The following is a 19,153-nucleotide window of genomic DNA, read 5'->3' on the forward strand; positions in this document are numbered from 1 at the left end:
AGGCCGAAGCAAGGCCCCGTGAAGCGGGAGCGCCGCAGGTTGCTGGTGGAGTTGAGGCGCCGCTGCCTCTGGGCCGGCTGGGTCAGCGGGTAGGAGGCGTTGCTGATGGAGGAGTCAGAGATGGTGCTGTCATCCGCCTTGGCCTCCAGGTGGACGTCTGAGAACACCTTCCTGCTGTCCTCCCCTCGGCAGTCGGCCACCAGACTGGATGGAGCCTGGAACGATACGGGGCAGTTTAGCTTCTGCAATGTGATAATCACACCCAGGGGTGGGGTAGTACTACTCAAACTAACCGTGATAGAACACCAAAATATTATTGCCTATTTAATTGAATTAAAGTAGAGCCAAACTTTTTACTGGTGAGAAAAGGCCTTAAAGTTTCATTTATTGCCATGAATGAAAACACAGATACAAATACTACACTGTGGAGAGTGAGAGGAAATGTGAGGGAGCAAGAGAGTGAAGGGATGACATTATGAAGTCTTAAAATCTTAAAAATTGAAAAGAAAAATGCCACTATCGCTACTGCTATACTACTGTTTAAATCAGTAGTATAACAGTAGACTAAATGACTCCCGGCCCATCGAGCCATCAGGACGCTCTGACACCGAGGGAAGCTCTAACACTAACGCCATTCATCAGCTTCCACATTCCACATATGACACCGGTCCCGAGTGTGAAAACACGGGAGTTGGCTCTAGTACTGACGCTGTCCACCAGCTTGGTGAAGGGACTGGTGGAGTTCCAGCTGCACCACTTCTTATGGAGCTGCGGCAGCGGAGGGAGGAAGTCCTGGAAGGTGCGTACGCTCCAGGCTCTCGGCCTGGCGCAGCCGCCGGCGCCGTCCTTGGCGGTCCTGGGGGAGGCGGCGGGGTCCGGCGAGGGCCAGTCGCCTACGGGGCCGGGACCGGTGTCACTGTGCCGCAGGAACCTCTCCCGCTGCTGAGATACACACAACACAAACCGGAAAAAAATAAAAAACCAAGAAGCAGTGGGTCAGAGACGAGGAGAAAGATTAGGAATGAAGATGAGCAAACATCATAAATAGCTCAAATATCAGAAGTGGCATTATGGGCATCAGTACCTGAGAATTTCTCCTACACTGAAATCAGATACCAAGAGCCACTTATAACTTGTGAGAAATCACAGCAAAGTGAATTGATATTCTCCCTTTTTGTGCCAATAAAAGCATGTCAGATCTCTAATGCAAAAAAAAATGAATCCCATCTCAAACATCTTCGATAAATGTACTCTCTCTCGGCTTAAAATGTAGCGCTCTGAATCAGAATTGGCAGTCGGAAAGTGGTATCAGCGCATCCCCGGTGCTCTCCCCTCATTCATTCCACCCTTGAACAGGCTCTTTGGGGACATTATCGGCAAACAGCTGACTGCCTTGGAGTGAGAGAGAGAGAGAGAGAGAATCCATCAATCTGCCGCTGGCACCTGCTACATTTCCTCCTCGAACCTTAATTGTTCCCTGCAGATTGCGTTGTGTACTATCTTAATGGATTAACGAGAAGGAACTGTACTGATTAGCTTGGCCCGCTCAGTCACACAGCCAGCCAGCTGAGTGTGTGGGGCTCACGTAAAAACTCATTCATTATTTAAGTATATTAAAGCTGTCAAGTGCCCAGCTGGGGCCTGGAACGGTTTCAGACATGTTTTTGGTACTGTGTGTATCCAACGCACTTTGTTTCTGTGGTGTACATTGCAAGTCTACACAAATGACTATTTGAGTGGATACAGCAATGTATAGGCCGTCTATCCTACAGCAACTATAAGAGGCGAAGGCCCCTTGCCTCCTAATTGTAAGTGACAAGTTAGATGTGTGAAGGCCACATTTGGGCCATATCCTTCCTGGTCGGTCAGCTGCTGTTGATCAGGGGAGGGCGAAGGTTTTAGGGGTTGCGCCCATCAGAGAAAGAACGAGCCCAGATAATCCTTCCCACAGAGTCACTAGCAGCTAGCTTTGTCTAGACAAGAATTAGAGGGGTTTAAATGAAATGTGCTTTTGGTTCCTAAAGCCCCACGGACACAATGGCAACTTTTAGGTCGGACACATGAGGTGAGAAATCAGCCACCATGTTTGGTGGGTAAAAACAGTGCTCAGCTCCCAACGTGGGGTCCGGGCTCCCTGGGAAAAATGAGCAGTAGTTCCCAGGACGTTTGCACAATGAGAGAATGTACAAGACAATTTTGATTATAGGTTTCGTTCTCCACCTCCCTTGCTGTCACACTACCTACAGCACGGACAGTTTTGCAATTCTACGCTTCGTCATAACCGACTGCAAGCCTCTTCTCAGACGGGGTTCTTTGGGCTGAAATTTATCAAATGGGCTCTGTGGTCGGCTGCACATCTACTTGGGAGTGCACGGCATGAAAAAGTTTAACGACATCCAGTCAATAAAAACCACACTAGCACGAATGCTCGATTGGCAACGACACTGGGGCGATGAGATTGATGCGAGCACTTCAGGAGACTGTTTTTAATTGAGCATTTCCATTGTTAGCCCACTCTCCAGTTTGAGATATTTCTCAAACACTATTTACATGGACCGCTGCAAAGAGGACACACACAGGCAAGACCACACACTGTGTACCAAAGCGTGCATGACACACACAGACACACAAACACACACACACACACACACACACACACAATTGGAGCTGGGAATCTGGCTCTGTAGATAATACTCCATTAGCCTGGGCTGCAGAAAAGCTTGCCAGTCCTTCAAAAAGCTGCCAGAACTGTCTTATGCCAACTCCTATTCCAAGAGAATACAAAAAGAGCGCAAGAAAAAAAAAAAAGAATGCTGGGTCGAACCCTTGCTTCTTCCTCAACGCCCCTCACCTCCTTTCATTATCCTCGTTTCCCCCCCAACCCCCCATGTCCTCCCAGTTTTCATAGTTTTAAGTTGGACCTTGACACCTTCCCCCGCCAATAAAACGGTGTCAGTCTTAATAGGAACACTGGGTCAATTCAAAGCAATGAACTGCCCCATTGCCTTTAATAAAAATGTTCGGAAAGATGTCCATAGCATTGACTTCTCTGGAGCAATCGGTAGTGCATGGGATCACCCACCTAGACAGATCAGATTTTCTGTGCTCCTGAATTTTTCAGTTTTAAAGCATGGGAGAAACAACATAGGCAGCTGTATTGGCATGAAATGCAACCGTTTCTTACCGTGTGAGGGGAGAAGGGTAACCTGCTTGGGCTGGGGGCCGACGACACGATGAACACCTCGTCCGTCCCGAGGTCCAGTTCAGTCAGGCCGCTGGAGGAGAGCTCCAGCTCGGCATTTTGGGAAATGTCACCACTAGCGCTGACTGAGGAAACAGAGGTAAAAGGACGAAATTGGGATCAGAGTATACCATGTAGTTTAAAGAAAGATCCATTGATGAAGATTTGATTGACGTTCCTTGTAATAGCGCTTGTGCTCATGAGTTGGTGCTCAGTTCCTAGTCAGTAGAGTGGAACTGCCAAAACAGTATTTGCACAGTCTTGCACTAGTTGTATGTACTGTACAATCGTGTAAATTCAGAACTATGACACTTCTCAGCATCAAAAATGTATCTTTTCTAATGCTCATAATTGACTTCATGCAGCCCATTCTTTTTAGTATAACCTACACTGGACCAATGCATTGTTTGCAGCTCAATAGATGTCTCTGTCCATAGTAGAATAGCTCATGATTCTGAACTGCAGCTTCACTGGTTCAATGAAATGACATGCAGAGTGGCCTACGCTCAACTCCTTTACTGTATAAGCTCTGTGTTTTGGTGTAAACTCGTAACACCATGACTGGTGCACACACAGGGGAGGGGGGGGCTGTACTCTCCTGTTGTTCCAACTACTCGCAGGCTGCTTTGTGGGTTAAATGCCACAACCCACAAATCTTTCTGCCTGGGTTCAACCCACAGAGAGAGAGAGAGAGAGAGAGACAGAGAGAGAGAGAGAGAAGCCTTTGGATTGTTCCCGGATCAAGCCTGTGTGTTGCTACAAAACTAATGCAATTTTCTTTTCCATTGAAATCTTCAGTGACTCACTGGAGTCCGGAATGGGTTTCTTCATTCATGTGTACAACTCATATTCACATGGAAGTAATAACCTGCAACATTTGTATATAAGTAAATGTCGGTTTTGCTACTCTCCGTCACTGATTAATATAACATAATGGTCATTCAACCTATAGCCAGTTCATGAAAAGCTTTTACATTTGCTGTCCTTAACACCTGGTGTCTGGTAGCTCTTCCAGGGAAAAATGCTCTGCTGCACAGGAATTGATGCATTTTATGTTATGAATAAACAGAAGAAGAACTGGGTAGTTAGCATGAGCAGCGAGATGTCACAGTACTGGACTCACTATGTGATTGACAGGTGATCTCTGGGAAGAGCAGTGCAGAAACACCATAGCAATGAGTGCTTAGCACCAAGTCACCAAAATAATAAATGAACAAATATACACAAACAAACCAGGGAACTCACAGACCACTTTAAAGCCTTAATTTTCAATCATTTGATTGGAACCTTTTTATTGTGTGTGTGTGTGTGTGTGTGTATCAGCATGTTGGCAGCGTGCACGTGTGCATGCGTGCGCATGTATCCTGGGGATTGACAAGATTCTCTAATGAGACCCTAGTAGGGCCCCTGCCCTAAGTTGAGGCAATCGCAATAACAATGGCCCAATTATGCCAAAAACATTAAGTTCAGTTCAGGGACAAATTAAATCATTAATCGGCCTTGTTGGAAAGGACTCAAACGGCCCAGTGGCACCCCTCAGTCATCAGCAGAAGAAGAGAGAGGGAGAGGGGATGCGGGGTGGAGTTCAGACTCGGGACGGAGAGAAACACGGAGGTGGAGGTCAAAGTAGTTAGGAAAAGTGAATGGGAAATGTTTCCGTCAGCGACCAGGGCATAACGAGTGCCATTTGGCAGATGCTTCCACCATTTAGTGCCATGAGTGTATGCATTTTTAGCATGGGTGGCTCCAGTGGGAATCAAACCCCTAATTCTAGCAGCGTTAGTGCCATAGAGCTGCGCAGTATGAGTTTGAAGATTCCCATCCAAACCACCTATTGTTGAATCGTTACTGAGCCAAATGTAAATGTCTATTTTGTATTTTTGCGGCCATGTCATGATGTTAGCTTTGTCATTTTTAAACATTTTGGGTGTGTCTGCTGTCAACAGACTATAAAATTGTAAGAACTTAACTGTGTAAGGCTAAGCGAGTGCCCAGCTGTCTCTGTATCTGCGTGCATTTGTCCATATGTTAGTGTGTTAGTGTGTGTGTGTGTGTGTGTGTGTGTGCGCACGCAACAGCACAAACTCAATAGCACGCAAGCATGCTATTCAACATGTCTAAATGTGATCACTGTCATGCAAAATAAATCAATATATATAGAAAAATTGTAGTATTCAGTGTTTTCCCCTGAATTTTATTCTTGTCAGGGTGGAAAAGCTTCTGAAACAGCTTTTATCATGGGACACTAAAACTCTCCAGGATAACAGTAACAGTAATATTAATAATAATAATAATAATAATATGTATTCATGCATATTTGTGTAGAATCCAATCAAAATTCAGGTTAAGGGCTTCCCATAGACAACCAGTGTCATATTGATCAGTTATACAATAAATATGCAATCAAACAAACTGCATCATATCATCATATCAGAAGTGAACAACACTGAGTCAATATCAGCAAACCAATATATCAGTCTATCCCTTCTGTGTGTGCTGCATGTGTCCATGTCTGTGTGTGTGTGTGTGTGTGTGTGTGTGTGTGTGTGTGTGTGTGTGTGTGTGTGTGTGTGTGTGTGTGTGTGTGTGTGTGTCTCCCCACCTGCGTGTGGCAGGTTGTGGTTGTTGTTGTCCTGCTCTGCGGTGGCCTCCAGGTCGGTCTGATTAGCAGCGACCAGCTGCAGCTCACTGACTTCAGCCCCGTGTTCTGGACTCCCTCCGGCACCTGCAGCACAGCACCATGCCATTCAGGGGGAGCGTTTACCCGCAGTGCTTTATCAGGGCACCCAATTGAATTGACTTAGTTTCATTACCCTGATATTTTGTTTAGATATACTGGATAGCAAGTCGTTAATCAAGTTTTACGTTGGTAAAAAAGACAACTCCAGGGCTATGAAGTCATCAATATTCAGACGTGAGGGATGTTATAGACTTAATAGTCAATCAGTTGCAAGGATTTGTGTTTATCCAATCCAACATATTTTAGCTCCTTTTTCATCCTCCTCATAGCGATAAAGCTAAACAAGTTCAATGACAATTCAAATTACAAAGTCCTTCCTTAATGACAATTTATGAAGTCTGAGGGAGTATCGCAATTGATAATTCTACAATGCAAATTATTCTCTTAAAAAAAATCCTCTTTGGAACATCATTAGGCTGATCAGCCTTTGTTCAAGTCTGCATGACCCCTTGTGAACCTGAGCGTGTGTGCGTGTGTGTGTGTGTTTGGGGGGGGGGGGGGGGGGGCATATTGAAGGAAATGTTCTGTGATCCCCGGCCTTGAGAGGAATGTCTGACAGACAAAGGAGGCAAGAGACAGATGAAGACAGAAAGATAAAGACAGAGCAACATGGAGAGAGGGCAAATGGAGAGAGGAGAGAGAGAGAAAGGGAGAGAGCAATGGGAAGAGAGATTATACAGTACTATGTGTACCTCAGAGTTGCTGGACGAGCAGGAGCTGGCTCTTTTTGGACATAGTTTGGGTCTGGAAAACATAAAGCACCACAGCGTTTCAGTTTATAATTACAGACATATCTGAAAACCAACTTTTATGAATATCCTCCAATTTTTTTTTTTTTTTTTTGGTTTTTCCACTTTTGGCAGGATTTCTTAAGAGTACATATTGCCTCTTGTGTTCAGAATATGACCAAAAATGTAAAAATGGACATCATCGCATACAACGGCGCTGGATTGTGAGCTTCTTGACATAGTCAGTAACCACCTCACTCCATACTAATAGCTCCAACATACCCGTGGCTATTTCTCTCAATAGCTGCTCTGTTGTGGGCTTGGACGATGGAGCGGGATGCACCACAACCTTGCATTCACACACGCCACAAGTCTGGGAGTTCACATCCTGGTTGTTGCCGAGTTGTCATTCTTATGCATTAATCTTTCCTGCGGGGATGCACCAATACTACTTTCTCCACTGCCAATACTCATTCCCAGCACTTGAAATATTGCCTGACAACAAATTCTGATCATATTGATCATATCCAAGACTTTTATTGAAAAGGCTTAGACTGTTAGTTTGAGGTATTTGGACAAAAATAAGGAGAAAAAGCTACAGTATTTACATCCAGGTACAGTTTGCTGTTCTTCCCCTCCCTGCTTCACATTCATATGGTTACAAATATTTACAGTCTTCCACTAGTGGCCACTGAACAGCGTCACTGGAGCTACTGTGGGTTAAGTGTCTTGCTTAAGGTTTACTTTGACAATATTTAATGAGGGAAGGGAGAGTGTTATTCATTCATTTTCCACCAGGCAGATACAGATTTCCTTCTATTTGTGGGAAAAACACTGAAAATTAAGACTCTTTGGAGTATTGCGTGTCACACGCAGCTCATGGTATTGGAATTCTTTTTACAATTGGGGAAATTACCAATTCCACTTCCCTATTTTATCCTGGTATCCTCCCAGTAATTGAAACCAGCATCAGTGCATCCCTTCGTTTCTGTCCCGCTCTTGACTACATAAGACCCAATGAAGTGTACAAAAACACTTGACCTACCTATTAAATATTACTCTTACAACTGAATGAATTTATCCCCCCTGTAATCCTCATCTACCTACGCCTGTTTTCTCACTGCTGTGTTTAACATGCGAGATCTCGCCTGGCTCGCAAGGCTAGTTGTTTTCCAGTGGTTTCTGTGAACTCATTTAAATGAACTGGGAACAATTGAAGAAAAAAAACAATCCAAAAAACAGCTACCAAAGCTACTAAAGAGCTTGACGTTTCATGGTAACGCATTCCCTGGCTTCCTAATGACTTGTGTTGTTGTTCTTGCTAATTACACTTTCATTTTATTGAACACGTGTTTCCAATTTCCCCGTCATTAAAAGTGAGAACCAGCGGTGTTGTTGTGCTCGACAGAAGAGCTGGAGACGCTGAGCTGCAGTTCAGTGCAGCGTGCTGTAAAACTGTACTCTTGAGCATAGTAGGGATTTTATAACATAGACAAAATCTATTTGAGATTAACACAAATCATAATAAACAGTGCCGTGCTTCTCACAGTGAGACAATTACAGAGACCGACGCAAATCTGAACCTTCCTTGATTGTGAGTCTATCTGGACCAGTAGGGTCAAACAGTGATCTTGTCAGAGCAGATAGGATTACAAACTTCCTAACTTATCTCCTCAGCTTGTGTTCGTTTCCCCCTGGGATGGACAGAGGGAACAATTTGTAAATGACACCTTTTGATGTGGTGCACTTGCGCGATGAGAGCAAACCGATGGTATCGGTACCGAACTCGGAGGACACATTGAGTTTTACTTCTCCTTGTTGTCCCTGTTTTCCCGTTTCCCCCGCCCATTCACTCTCATGCAGCCTCTGTGTTTTTGTGTGTCGGAATTGATGCCAGGTGCTGTACCTTGAATGCCCTGCTGTCTATGGTGAGAATGCTCCACATCAAGGAAGCCGCGCGGTTGCAGCCAAACCCAACTAATCACCAAGGGTCACCACATCAGGGACTGAGGCTTCCAGCTGAGTCAACACAACACACTGGTGACTGTGTACGTGGGACTGTGTGTGTGCGTGTGTGTGTCTGTGTTTGTGTATACCTACTGACAGACTAACTCATTTTCATTCATGGGAGAAATCAAAGATAGGACTTGTGAGTTTTCTCAGGAGATCGTTTCTGAGGACTCCGCTGAAGGGGCATTCATGGTTTGTATTTCATACAATGCAAAAAACAAGACTGAATCATACATTCTAAGTGATTATGCATTATAACCCAACTGTTACCTTCTGTTTTTTAATCCACTGCACCTGGTAAATGGGGCAATAAGTAAGATTTTTATTGTCCCATACCACAAAATGACTATAATATATCTGTGGGGGGTTGATAGGGTTGTTGATCAAAACCAATGATTTAACAATTACTTGGCAAGCTTCTGAGATTTCTAGCCACTTTCCAGCCTGTACTCTGTTTTGGAGCAACCCCCCACCCCCTTCCCCCATTTGAGTTTCAAGATACAAGAATCCAACATTTTAAAGCTTTCCATCACCTTTCCCTTGCCTTAACTGATGTGAGACAGTTCAAATCAATGCTAAGTATCACAACCATATCAGTAGGTATTATTTTGTTACTACCAGCCCTACTGCCGTTACCTGAAAATGATGCAGAGGGCACTAGTAAGTATCATAGCGAAGAAGGCAGCTCCGCTCACGGCAGCCAGGAGAGAGTCTACCTTGCTGGCTGTGGGAGCGAAGGCGTGCCGCCCCCCGCCCGGCTCGGTCAGATTGTGGTAGTGGAAGAGGAGGGCGAAGCCGCGGCCCCAGTGCGTGGTGGTGATGAGCTCCATGATGACCTCCACCATCTCCTGGCTAGAGCCGAACACCAGCTGGCTGCTGGGGGGCCGGTTGGACCCGCAGAACCTGGAGGAGAAGGTGATGAGATCGGAGATGTAGAGGACGTCGTGGGGGCAGGCGTCCAGCACCGACTGCTGGGTTTCGGGGCTCGTGGCCGGAGTGTCGGTGGGGCGCGGCGGAGCGGGGGTGGCCTCGGGGGCGGGGCCGGGGTTGAGCTCTCCCCTGAGGAGAGAGGAGGAGGCAGAGTTGGCGGCCATGTCTCCGGGAGGCCGAGCCCCAGGTATGAGGAGGAGAGAAGGGGGAGGTGCAGAGGTTAGCTCAGAGGAGGCATCTGCAGATCTTTTGGCAGAGTTGGAGACTTTGGCAATCTCCATCTTTGTGGACTGTTCCTGGACCACCACTTGCTTGACCTCACCGTCTTGGGAGGACTGCAGCGTCTTTAAGGTGTCCCCTTCACTCCGAGGGATGGGATCTTTAGCTGATGGTGAAGGTTCATCTGCAGCTAAGCTGCCGGGAGTGAAAGTCATCTCTTCGCCTGCCTCGTCCTCTTCAAAATTAGAGATAGCAGCGTACTGTGCAGCGGAGTCATGGCTTTCAAACACGTCAAAGTCAAATATCTCCAGAATGAGCTGGTAATCGACCGGCACAAAGAACTGCCAGATGCAGTGCGTCCCAGAAGAGTAGTTGTAGGGGAAGCCAGGGGACAGAATGAGGCCTTGGACATCCACCACATCCACCTTGGCACCACAGTCGAAGTACACCTGCAATACGAGTTGGATGAAGTTAGTTGTGTCATAACTGGAAAATCTTACCACTGTTATTTAACTTCCATTGTGTCCGATTTCAAAGAATAAAATATTTCACGTTTACATTTTAGGCATTTACACTGTTTTCCACTGCCAACTACAATGGCCTATATAGCTCAATAGGTAGAGCCTGGCACTAACACTGCCAGGGTTAGGTTTCCATCCCCCTGGGGCCACTCATGCTAAAAATATTCATTCATGATACTGTAAGGCACTTTGGATAGTCTACAGCATTATGTTATGTTACAATAAGCTGCAATTCTGACATGAGCCGTGTTTTTGGATAATCGCATCCTACTGTTTAAGCTCTCTGGTTTACAAAATGTCAACTGTAGTCACCAAAGCTCCTATCAGCAAATAATACACTCGACTTGCATTCTGATTGCCTCGACGTAAACCAGCTTGAAGCTGAACTATTCAACCCTGCTGCTCTGCCAGTATATCAAAGCCTGTGCTTTGCCTGTATCGGCTGGCTCGGGTAACCCTGGGGAGGGTATTTCTTCAAACATGCTGGCTGTAATTCTTCCCAGGTGTGTGGGGATGTAGGGGGACCTGGGGCCTAAGCAGAGGCAGATGTGTGGCTGGGCCATGGAGCTCAGGACCAGACCTTTGTAGGGGGCCTGTGTGTTTATGAGCTTTCCTGTTGGCCTCAGTTCTGGACTGTGGGAATGACCCAGACTGGCAGAGCGCACCACCAGACAGGTAACAAACCAACACCCGCGGGCGGCACTAGTGCTCTGGACTGGACTCAAGAGCATAGGAGCCTGCTTTGAGAAAGCAGTTGAGATGGGAGGGGGGGTCGAGGGCAACGGGGGCACAGGGGAAGTCGGGGTGTACGGAGCCAGACAGGCGCTTTGATTGCTCCACGGGCCATCTCTCCCCATGTGCATGCATTTATCAAAGGCATTCCTTGCACAGTTTATTTTAAGTAGCAAAATCTAGATGTACTTTTCAATCATGACCGGAGGAGAGGACCACTTGCTCTGCCCCCAGGTCCTCAGGATCAAACCGATAGGCCTCTCCATAGTTGATACAGCTGACAGCCTCACAGCCAGGCCAGCATACTCCTACAGACACACTGGAGGTCAAAGAGTGCAAAGAGGGCAGTAAGACATATGTAACTTAAGTAACTACATGTGTGCTTGTGCCAGTGTGTGTGTTCAAACACATCAGGAGAGAGATGAGTTCTGTTGGGATTTAAGGAGTCTTCAGAACAAACACATGTTGAATTTTAATATATTTTAATCCCAAATTGCAGTCACATCAAGATCAAAATTACCATCTGCGTTCAACCATGCTGTACAGGAATAATTTAGTAGGCAACAGTCGGCTTACTGCTGACCCCTTACAAGACCGCCCTTTTCCTGAACTATTTAAATTACATAAGCAGATCAATGACCAATGATATCAGCAGTTTTAGTTAGTATGTTGAGAAATAACACAGACTTAAACACATGACGCAGCGCAAGTGAGGATTTCCAGTTCCCATGCTTTCCAAGAAATGTAAAGCAAAACTAAGTAGATAGACCTACATTGCCTGTATGTGAGAAGTACCATCACTAAACAGCTTACTACAGTACAAGCCATAGGGTGTTTTATCTTTAATTACATTCACCATTATCACTAGTTAATGATGCCAAAGACAGTGCTGATTGTGACATGTGATTAGTGACATTAATGTTAGTGAAATGTTTACTCAACCCACTAAACAATACTTTCAATAACTAACTAACTATGGATAACTAATTTTAATAATTCTGAATTGAACAACATTGATGTAAATTCAGGTCATTTTTAAGTCCTTTACGACACATTGTACTTCAATCTGTTTTTCTCAAGTGACATTTGGAGGCACAACTGCATTACAGCATGACGTGGTTCACTTGCAGGAGCCTCCGACTTACTAGAAATTCATGTGCTACAGCACAGAATTACATGGATGACATTTGAACTGGCCAAATGCCATTCCCTCCGAGGTTGGAGGGAGTAAGCCAATTTTGGGTGTTATTCTGCAGTGTTGCGACGAGGTTGCGCAACCTCCTATAGAAAGAGGGGAACCACTATACAATATGGGGGCATGATAGGGGGAAGAAAAGGACGATGGGTCCGCCTTCACAGCAAAAATGACCAGTGCTGATAGGACATTGTTGCATGTTGTGTGAACTTCTATCTTTGTCACGATGCTGCTTTCTCGGCCAGGTCTATCTTGATGGAACACTTTTCATCTCAGTGGAACTACCTGGTTAAATGACAGTTTAAAGAAATTGTACATTGCAAACGAGGCTCATCTTGGAATAAACAGTCTCTTGATACAGACCATGTGGAATACCACATCGGATGAAAAGAGAACTGTGTCACGGACAGAGAGTGTGTCATCTCCCCCACCAGGACGAGGCGGTCGGGGGGTCCCCAGCGCCCTGTGATGTGCATGCTAGACTACACATGAAAGGGCCTCCAAAGTGCCACAGTGTCGAATGGAAATGGGACATTCTTATAATGCCAAACATCTCAGTTCTGTTACATCACAGGCCGCTCCACTGGCAGGCCGCTAATTATTCAGGGATGCCTTTTCTCATGGCGAAACAATGGGCCGCAGTGCCGTTTTGGGGAGCCACTCCACGACGGGGACGGCAGATAATATTTTAATGAAGTGATGCTAATAAGTACAAGGCAAGCTGGAAGTTTACATAAGAGCCTGCGGGTCATGGTGCCTCAGTTGTGCCACTGACAGGGGCTTCCCTGGACAGAAGTAGATCAACCAAGTTCATAATTGTCTGGAATGACTTGTTCAGTGAAACATCAGACCAGCTGCTGTCATTACTGGGGGGCCCCTAACAAATGGTATTGTTCTATAATTTTCATTTTGCGTCACCACGTAAAAAGAAGCTGTATCCAATCACATTCCATAAGTCTGTGTAATTACCATGGAGGTACATGTTATTACACTGAAATTATGTTTGAATTATGAATGCTGTGGAGCTGATTTGTTAATATGGTGCCAGATCTATTTGTGCATATTTAAAAAATTTATAGATTTTAAAATGGATATGCAGGGAGACATTGCATGCTCTGTAAAACTCTGTCATTATGATATTCATCCAACATTTTTTGTCAAACAGAAACTTTTGTCAAACAGAAACAGAAATCACTTGGGATGTGATCAGGAACAAAAAAAAAGCTAAGAAAAAAAAGAGAAGGAAAATAATATTCTCCCATTATATTATTTGTTTTTTTTTAAATAACACATCCCTGCTTATATTTGTTATAAAAAACAATAATCTTTTTAACATTCACTGTGTATTATATAGGTTTTTGTAGTTTGTCAGCTTCAAGACAAAAAAAAATCAACACCCCCTTAATTTTACAAAACACCTACTGAGAAGAGAAACTGCAGTCTAACTTAACTATTCCCTGTAACAGGGAAATTTTTGAACCACCCAGGCTGACGACACCACGGCAAAAACTCTGTAACTCTGCTGAAGTACTGTTAACACACACACACACACACACACACGCTCCCACACACTCACACACTCCCTCTCATGCACAAACAGCCCCGGACTGGCTCATAAACAGGCAGGCGGGCCCCTCAAAAGGGGGCAGGGATCCTCACTAGCCCTGTTTACTGGAGGAGAAAAGTGACACTGCTTCACAGGCTAGCGCTTCGGCAACACCAGTCCACTCAGGATGCATTACGATCACACTCAAATTCTCAACTATCGACTGTAATCAAGGTATTACAGCACCTTGGACCGGTCAGAAATGTGTTCACTAAAAAAAAAAAAAAAAAAAAAAAATTACCTGCATTGATTAATTTTCCACCTCAATTTATACTTTATATGATCAGGTAGTCTCACTCAGATTGAGACCTGAGACCAAAAACATGACAAGGAAAATAATGAATACAATTCAGTCGCACGTTCCAGCAGTCAGTCAGCAACATATAGGGGCATCTTACACGCTGACACACATGACCTCACATACAGAGCAGGTGGACAGTGCGAGGTACACTGACTGTACAAAATATTAGGGACACTCCAGGTAAAAGCCTTTATCCCGCAGTGATTTCCCTTATTAACTCTCTACCAATCACAAAGGAGAAGATGTAGAGTGGCAGACGAGTTAGAGAAGGATTTTTAAGCTTTGAGACAGTTGAGATGTGGATGGCGCAAAAGGGGCTGCAGCTCAATATCAGGAAGATGCCCCTAATAATTGGTACAGTCGGTGCATATGGCAGACAGTGGAATATACATCATCACTCTGCAAATACACAGACAGAAACCCTTAAGCGGTGGCTGAAAAGAGGCCCCTTGAGGTCATTCTCCACAGCTGTGAAAAGCGCTGATACTCGAGCCCGGGACTTATCACATATCTCCCCTGTGATGTCAACGCCTCTCCTGGTGGGCTCATGTCAGTGGCCGCGCATTCACCCAGGGTGAGTTTACAAACAACTGGTGTGGCGGCCTGATTAAGCCCAGGCATTCCTAGGGTCGCCCTCGTTGGCCACCGCTGCGCTGGCTCAGCACGTTTGCATCGCTGCGTGCATCATAAGTGACTTGTGAAAAAGTGTTTAAAAAAAAAAAAAAAAAAGCTTCTTCCTCTCTGAGCCCCGTGTGCATGTTTGATCAACATTTTATTTACAGTGCCGGGGACGGGACATTCCCCTGTGGCCCGCGCGGAAAAAGTGGAATGCTGGGAATTATTATTGCTGGGGTCCTTCCGACTCACACAGATATGCGACTGGGTGGGCAAGTGGACACACAGATGGGGGCTCTCTCCCTTCCATGTTTGTGGTGCAAGCCTATTAACATATTTCCTCTAGAGAGAGCGGCTGCTGCTGCTGCTGCTGCGGCTGTTAAAGCGGGCCCGCGGAGCCCTGTGGGTGAAACACGACCTTATCTCCACGGTGGTTTCAACCAGTTGGGAGAAATCATTTCCAGATTTTGGAATGCGATCCAGTGAATGCATCCATGATAATTAGTCTCTCAGCAGCACCTCAGAGACAAGCCCCCCCCTCCAGTACAGGCTGCACTGTATTGACAATAAGTCAGACAAAAATCATGTTTTTTTTCCTGAATATTGGAATATGACCTGCGATGCATGCAATTTCAAAAACACACACACACAAAAATGAGATGCCAATGCAGGATTTGCTTTGTTTCAGTACAGTGAAGGATATATTGTAATGTTCAATTTGATTTGAAGGCTGAGGATTCTGCACCTTATATAGCACTAGAAAGGCCAATGGATTTTGGGGGTAAAAAAAATCCAAGAAGCCATCAATTGAAGGTGACAAATGTAGCTAGAACTACTATTTTTATTTGAAAATGTAACAACTGGTTTGTACAGAAAGTGGGTCTAAGAAAAATCATGGAGGAACAAAATTCATAATAGCCATCAATTGACTGTGGTTCAGCCTTTCTAGTGTCAGGAGGCCACCTGAACACCTTTTCCTGTGAAAAACAATTGTAACTCTTAACAATATCAAATTGCAATAGCCATAATTGCAACTGAAATTTGTTTTCAATTAATTGTGGAGCCCAATCCTGCAGCATGACAACACCAACAGCTCTCTCTCTCTCTCTCTCACTCTCCCTTTCTCACTCCCTCTCCATCTCGCACTCTCTCGCCCTGGCCATTCATCCCATCCCATTTAAAGTCACAGTGCAGCTTACTGACACATGCTGACATGTTTATCTGTTGACAGACTCTGTGTGTATCTGTTGACGGACTAATTCAGGGGAGGAATTAGTGAATTCACAGTTCATTGGGGTCCCACAACTCCTCAATTAGAGCTGAATGTTCCCTCCTTGCATAGCAAGCAAAACCATCCGAAAGACAGAGCGGAGCAACAAAACAAAGATCAAATTCACTCTCCCTTGTCCACATTGCTGAATTGTGGACTGACAAACTTGGATGCCTCCCATTTTTTTGAGGGGATAGAATAAATTCCAAGCTTGTTTACGCTGTTCCAAAAATCAACTTAATACAAAAGGGGAGCGGAGGACAAAGCCATCATTTACAGTGCCCCCTCAGGCAGATAATTGCAAAGATAGTGAGCACCCTATGCACACAGAAACTAAAGCTGGGGACGCTGACAATTCAATATACCAAGGGCTTTTGTTGTCCAGTTCTAAGAATTGCGCTGCTGAGCCGCCATTCTCCATCAGCGGATGAGGACGACTCTTGACAGGTGGAAGCCTCAGAGCTTCTCCTGGTCAAAAGTGTGGTCTTAATGTCCTCGGGGAGATCTGTGTCAAGGGTAATCTGTTTGTCATGACACCAGGCACTGTCTCACATGGGGACATTGTATCGTGTCACACATAAATCGAAATCAAAAGAGAAAACTGAGCATGTGGCGCAGGTTCTTGTATGGATGCCGCACCACAAAGATTCTAAGACTAGATTTGGGAGGAAAGTACTTGAAACATTAAAGAGGAACCCCACTATATTTAAGAATTGATCTGTTTTATTCCCTATGGTCTACAGCAGCCGAATCAATATTTACGAGCACTTCTCACAACTCTCCCCCAAATCTGGAAACCAAGAAAACTAAGACTCAAACTTCAGGTGTAAAAGCTGGAGGTATAAAGTCTCTGCTTGCTGTTCACAAACATTGATTTGAATGTCCCAGACCAGATCAAAAACATACAGGATGTCTCCAGTTTGAGAGGTGTTCACCTTTAAAGGATGCTTTCCACCACAGTTTGTACTAACAAGGTAGATTAGTGAGGTCCTTTCCCAATTGGGGCAGCTAGATAAACACTGTCAAAGACATTGTGAAACTGATAGGGACAGATATGACATGGTGGTGATCAAATCCCATTTCACGGAGGCTTACTCTAGCTACTATTTTCCTGTTCTAGGCAGTGAGACATCACTATTCCTTTCTTCAAGAGCAAGTACAAACACTACTGTTCCTGGCTACCGGATAGCCAACAAGATGATAATGTAATGTAATCCAACAAGTCCTGCGTTTCTAGTTAAGGTTATGGCACAGGTATCCAGGAGAAGCTAAAACAAGTCTAACATGAATGATAGAGTGACTCAGTGTTTGCATGTCGGCTGATCAGTGGCAACTTTTGATCATGAACTCCACGCATGTCAGAGGAAATGCTTGGGAATTTGCCTCAATGATTATGAGAGTAGAACATAAGGTTAACATGTTCTCAATGTGGTTCTCATTTCAGCAGTTTGGACTCGGCATGCCATTCCCCAACTCTGTGAAGTCCTACAGTAACATCAAAACATGCCTGTGCCATCAAAACATCCCTTTGAAAGCCTCAGAGGATAAAATGTACCCCAGAGCTGTGAAATGTAAACGTTTAAACTGCCTCAAATCCTTGTTGGCTGAAAGGCAGACGCAAACATACAATACAGTAAATATCAGCATGATTTAAGGTAATAGGCGGTGTATTTTAGTGTACATGGATTCGTCATATGGCCATGGGGGCTATTTTTCTCAAGTAAATGACACTGAGCTCGAGCTTCTCCCTTTCGAAATGCAAATGACCTTTAAAAACAATCATTTTTGCTAATTTACAGTAGTTGAAACGTGAGGCGGACAAGTACAAACGTGTTCCTGGGAAGTATTGATTTCACATGAATGTTGTCCAGGCTTGCATTTCTCCAAAACCACAGGTCAATTTAATCTGAGTTAAAAAAGTTGGACTATTTTTATTAGTTCCTTATGCATAACTTGTTTCTTCCCGCACAAGTTTCGCAACTTCATAAGCAGCAGGCTGAGCTGACGGCGAGACCTTGCGCTTTTTCCAGGAGGTAACTTAGCCCCGACACGTTCCGTTCTGTCTTGTTTGAAGACATGTCACGCCAAACTTCATTGAGCATTCTGTCAATTTGATGTGTCATCGCTCATCACCAAACGTGTATGCTTCGTAAAACGTCACTTAAGACGTTTTCTCGGTCGTTGAAGTCTTCTGGTAAACTCGGCAAATATCTAATCCACCGAGCAGCATTTATTGCAATAAAATTTCAACTTTTAGAATTGGTTCATATTGCTCGCTCCCGCCCACCACGGTGTATTTTGGTGAACGAAGATTGTGGGAATAACAACCGTACCGGTTCTAAAAGTTGAAAATGTAGTTGAAGTTAGTGCTGCTATCTCTATTGGATATATGCCGAACTGAAGACTGGCTCGTATTGATTCATAAAATGCATTGAGTCATGTTCTACGAGGTGTGTACGTTTGCCGACAAGTAGTGAATTATTAAATTACTAGATTTCTGAACGGAAGTTGGCAGACTCTTCTCTCCATACACTCAAGCACTCATCGGGGCTAGAGGTAACTTAGCTTGTGAATTATTTTTGCAGTTAACAAATAACAACAACAGGACTTACTTTCTGCGCAACGCATCCCATCACGAAGAGTAGATATGTTGTCATAAAAACATGAGCCCCAAGCGATGTAACACAACTCATTTTTCCTCTAATTGTTCCTTTTCAATGCGACGCACAGTGAACCGTAACCCGCTCCTCTTCTTCCCTCTCTCCCCATTCACCTGAAGTGTCGGGAGCGCGCTTCCATCGTTCATGGGCCGACCCGAATACATAACCAGACCCCTAGCGAAAAACCCCAATAATATTCCTGTGGGGAGTTAAAGTGCGACTGTGGTACTCAATAATGAATTTAGAGTAACTTTATCGTATGTTATGGCATTATAAAAAAACTCCTATAATATCACATGAATATTCTTATAATATTTCTAGTGTGACTGTGGTCTTCACTAGTGAGTTTATAGTGACCTTGAGGGTATTTGTAAATCTCCCATTG

General features: G+C 44.7%; 1 protein-coding gene across 1 annotated transcript; it reads right to left on the bottom strand.

Annotated features, from left to right (window-relative positions):
* Positions 1–3,212: 3,212 nt before the first annotated feature.
* Positions 3,213–9,430, bottom strand: LOC139666176 (uncharacterized). Its single transcript, XM_071545300.1, has 4 exons — positions 9,356–9,430; positions 6,674–6,725; positions 5,844–5,966; positions 3,213–3,327 (listed from the first exon to the last, which is right to left on the bottom strand). The coding sequence occupies exons 1-4, from the start codon at positions 9,388–9,390 to the stop codon at positions 3,268–3,270; spliced, it is 270 nt and encodes an 89-aa protein (XP_071401401.1). The 5' UTR covers positions 9,391–9,430; the 3' UTR covers positions 3,213–3,267.
* Between the last annotated feature and the right edge of the window lie 9,723 nt (positions 9,431–19,153).

The sequence above is a fragment of the Centroberyx affinis genome, unplaced genomic scaffold (assembly GCF_046629955.1).
Source record: "Centroberyx affinis isolate AG114_WGS23_722 - 3 ecotype Tasmania unplaced genomic scaffold, CSIRO-AGI_Caff_v1 ptg004852l_1, whole genome shotgun sequence".
Lineage (NCBI taxonomy): Eukaryota > Metazoa > Chordata > Actinopteri > Beryciformes > Berycidae > Centroberyx > Centroberyx affinis.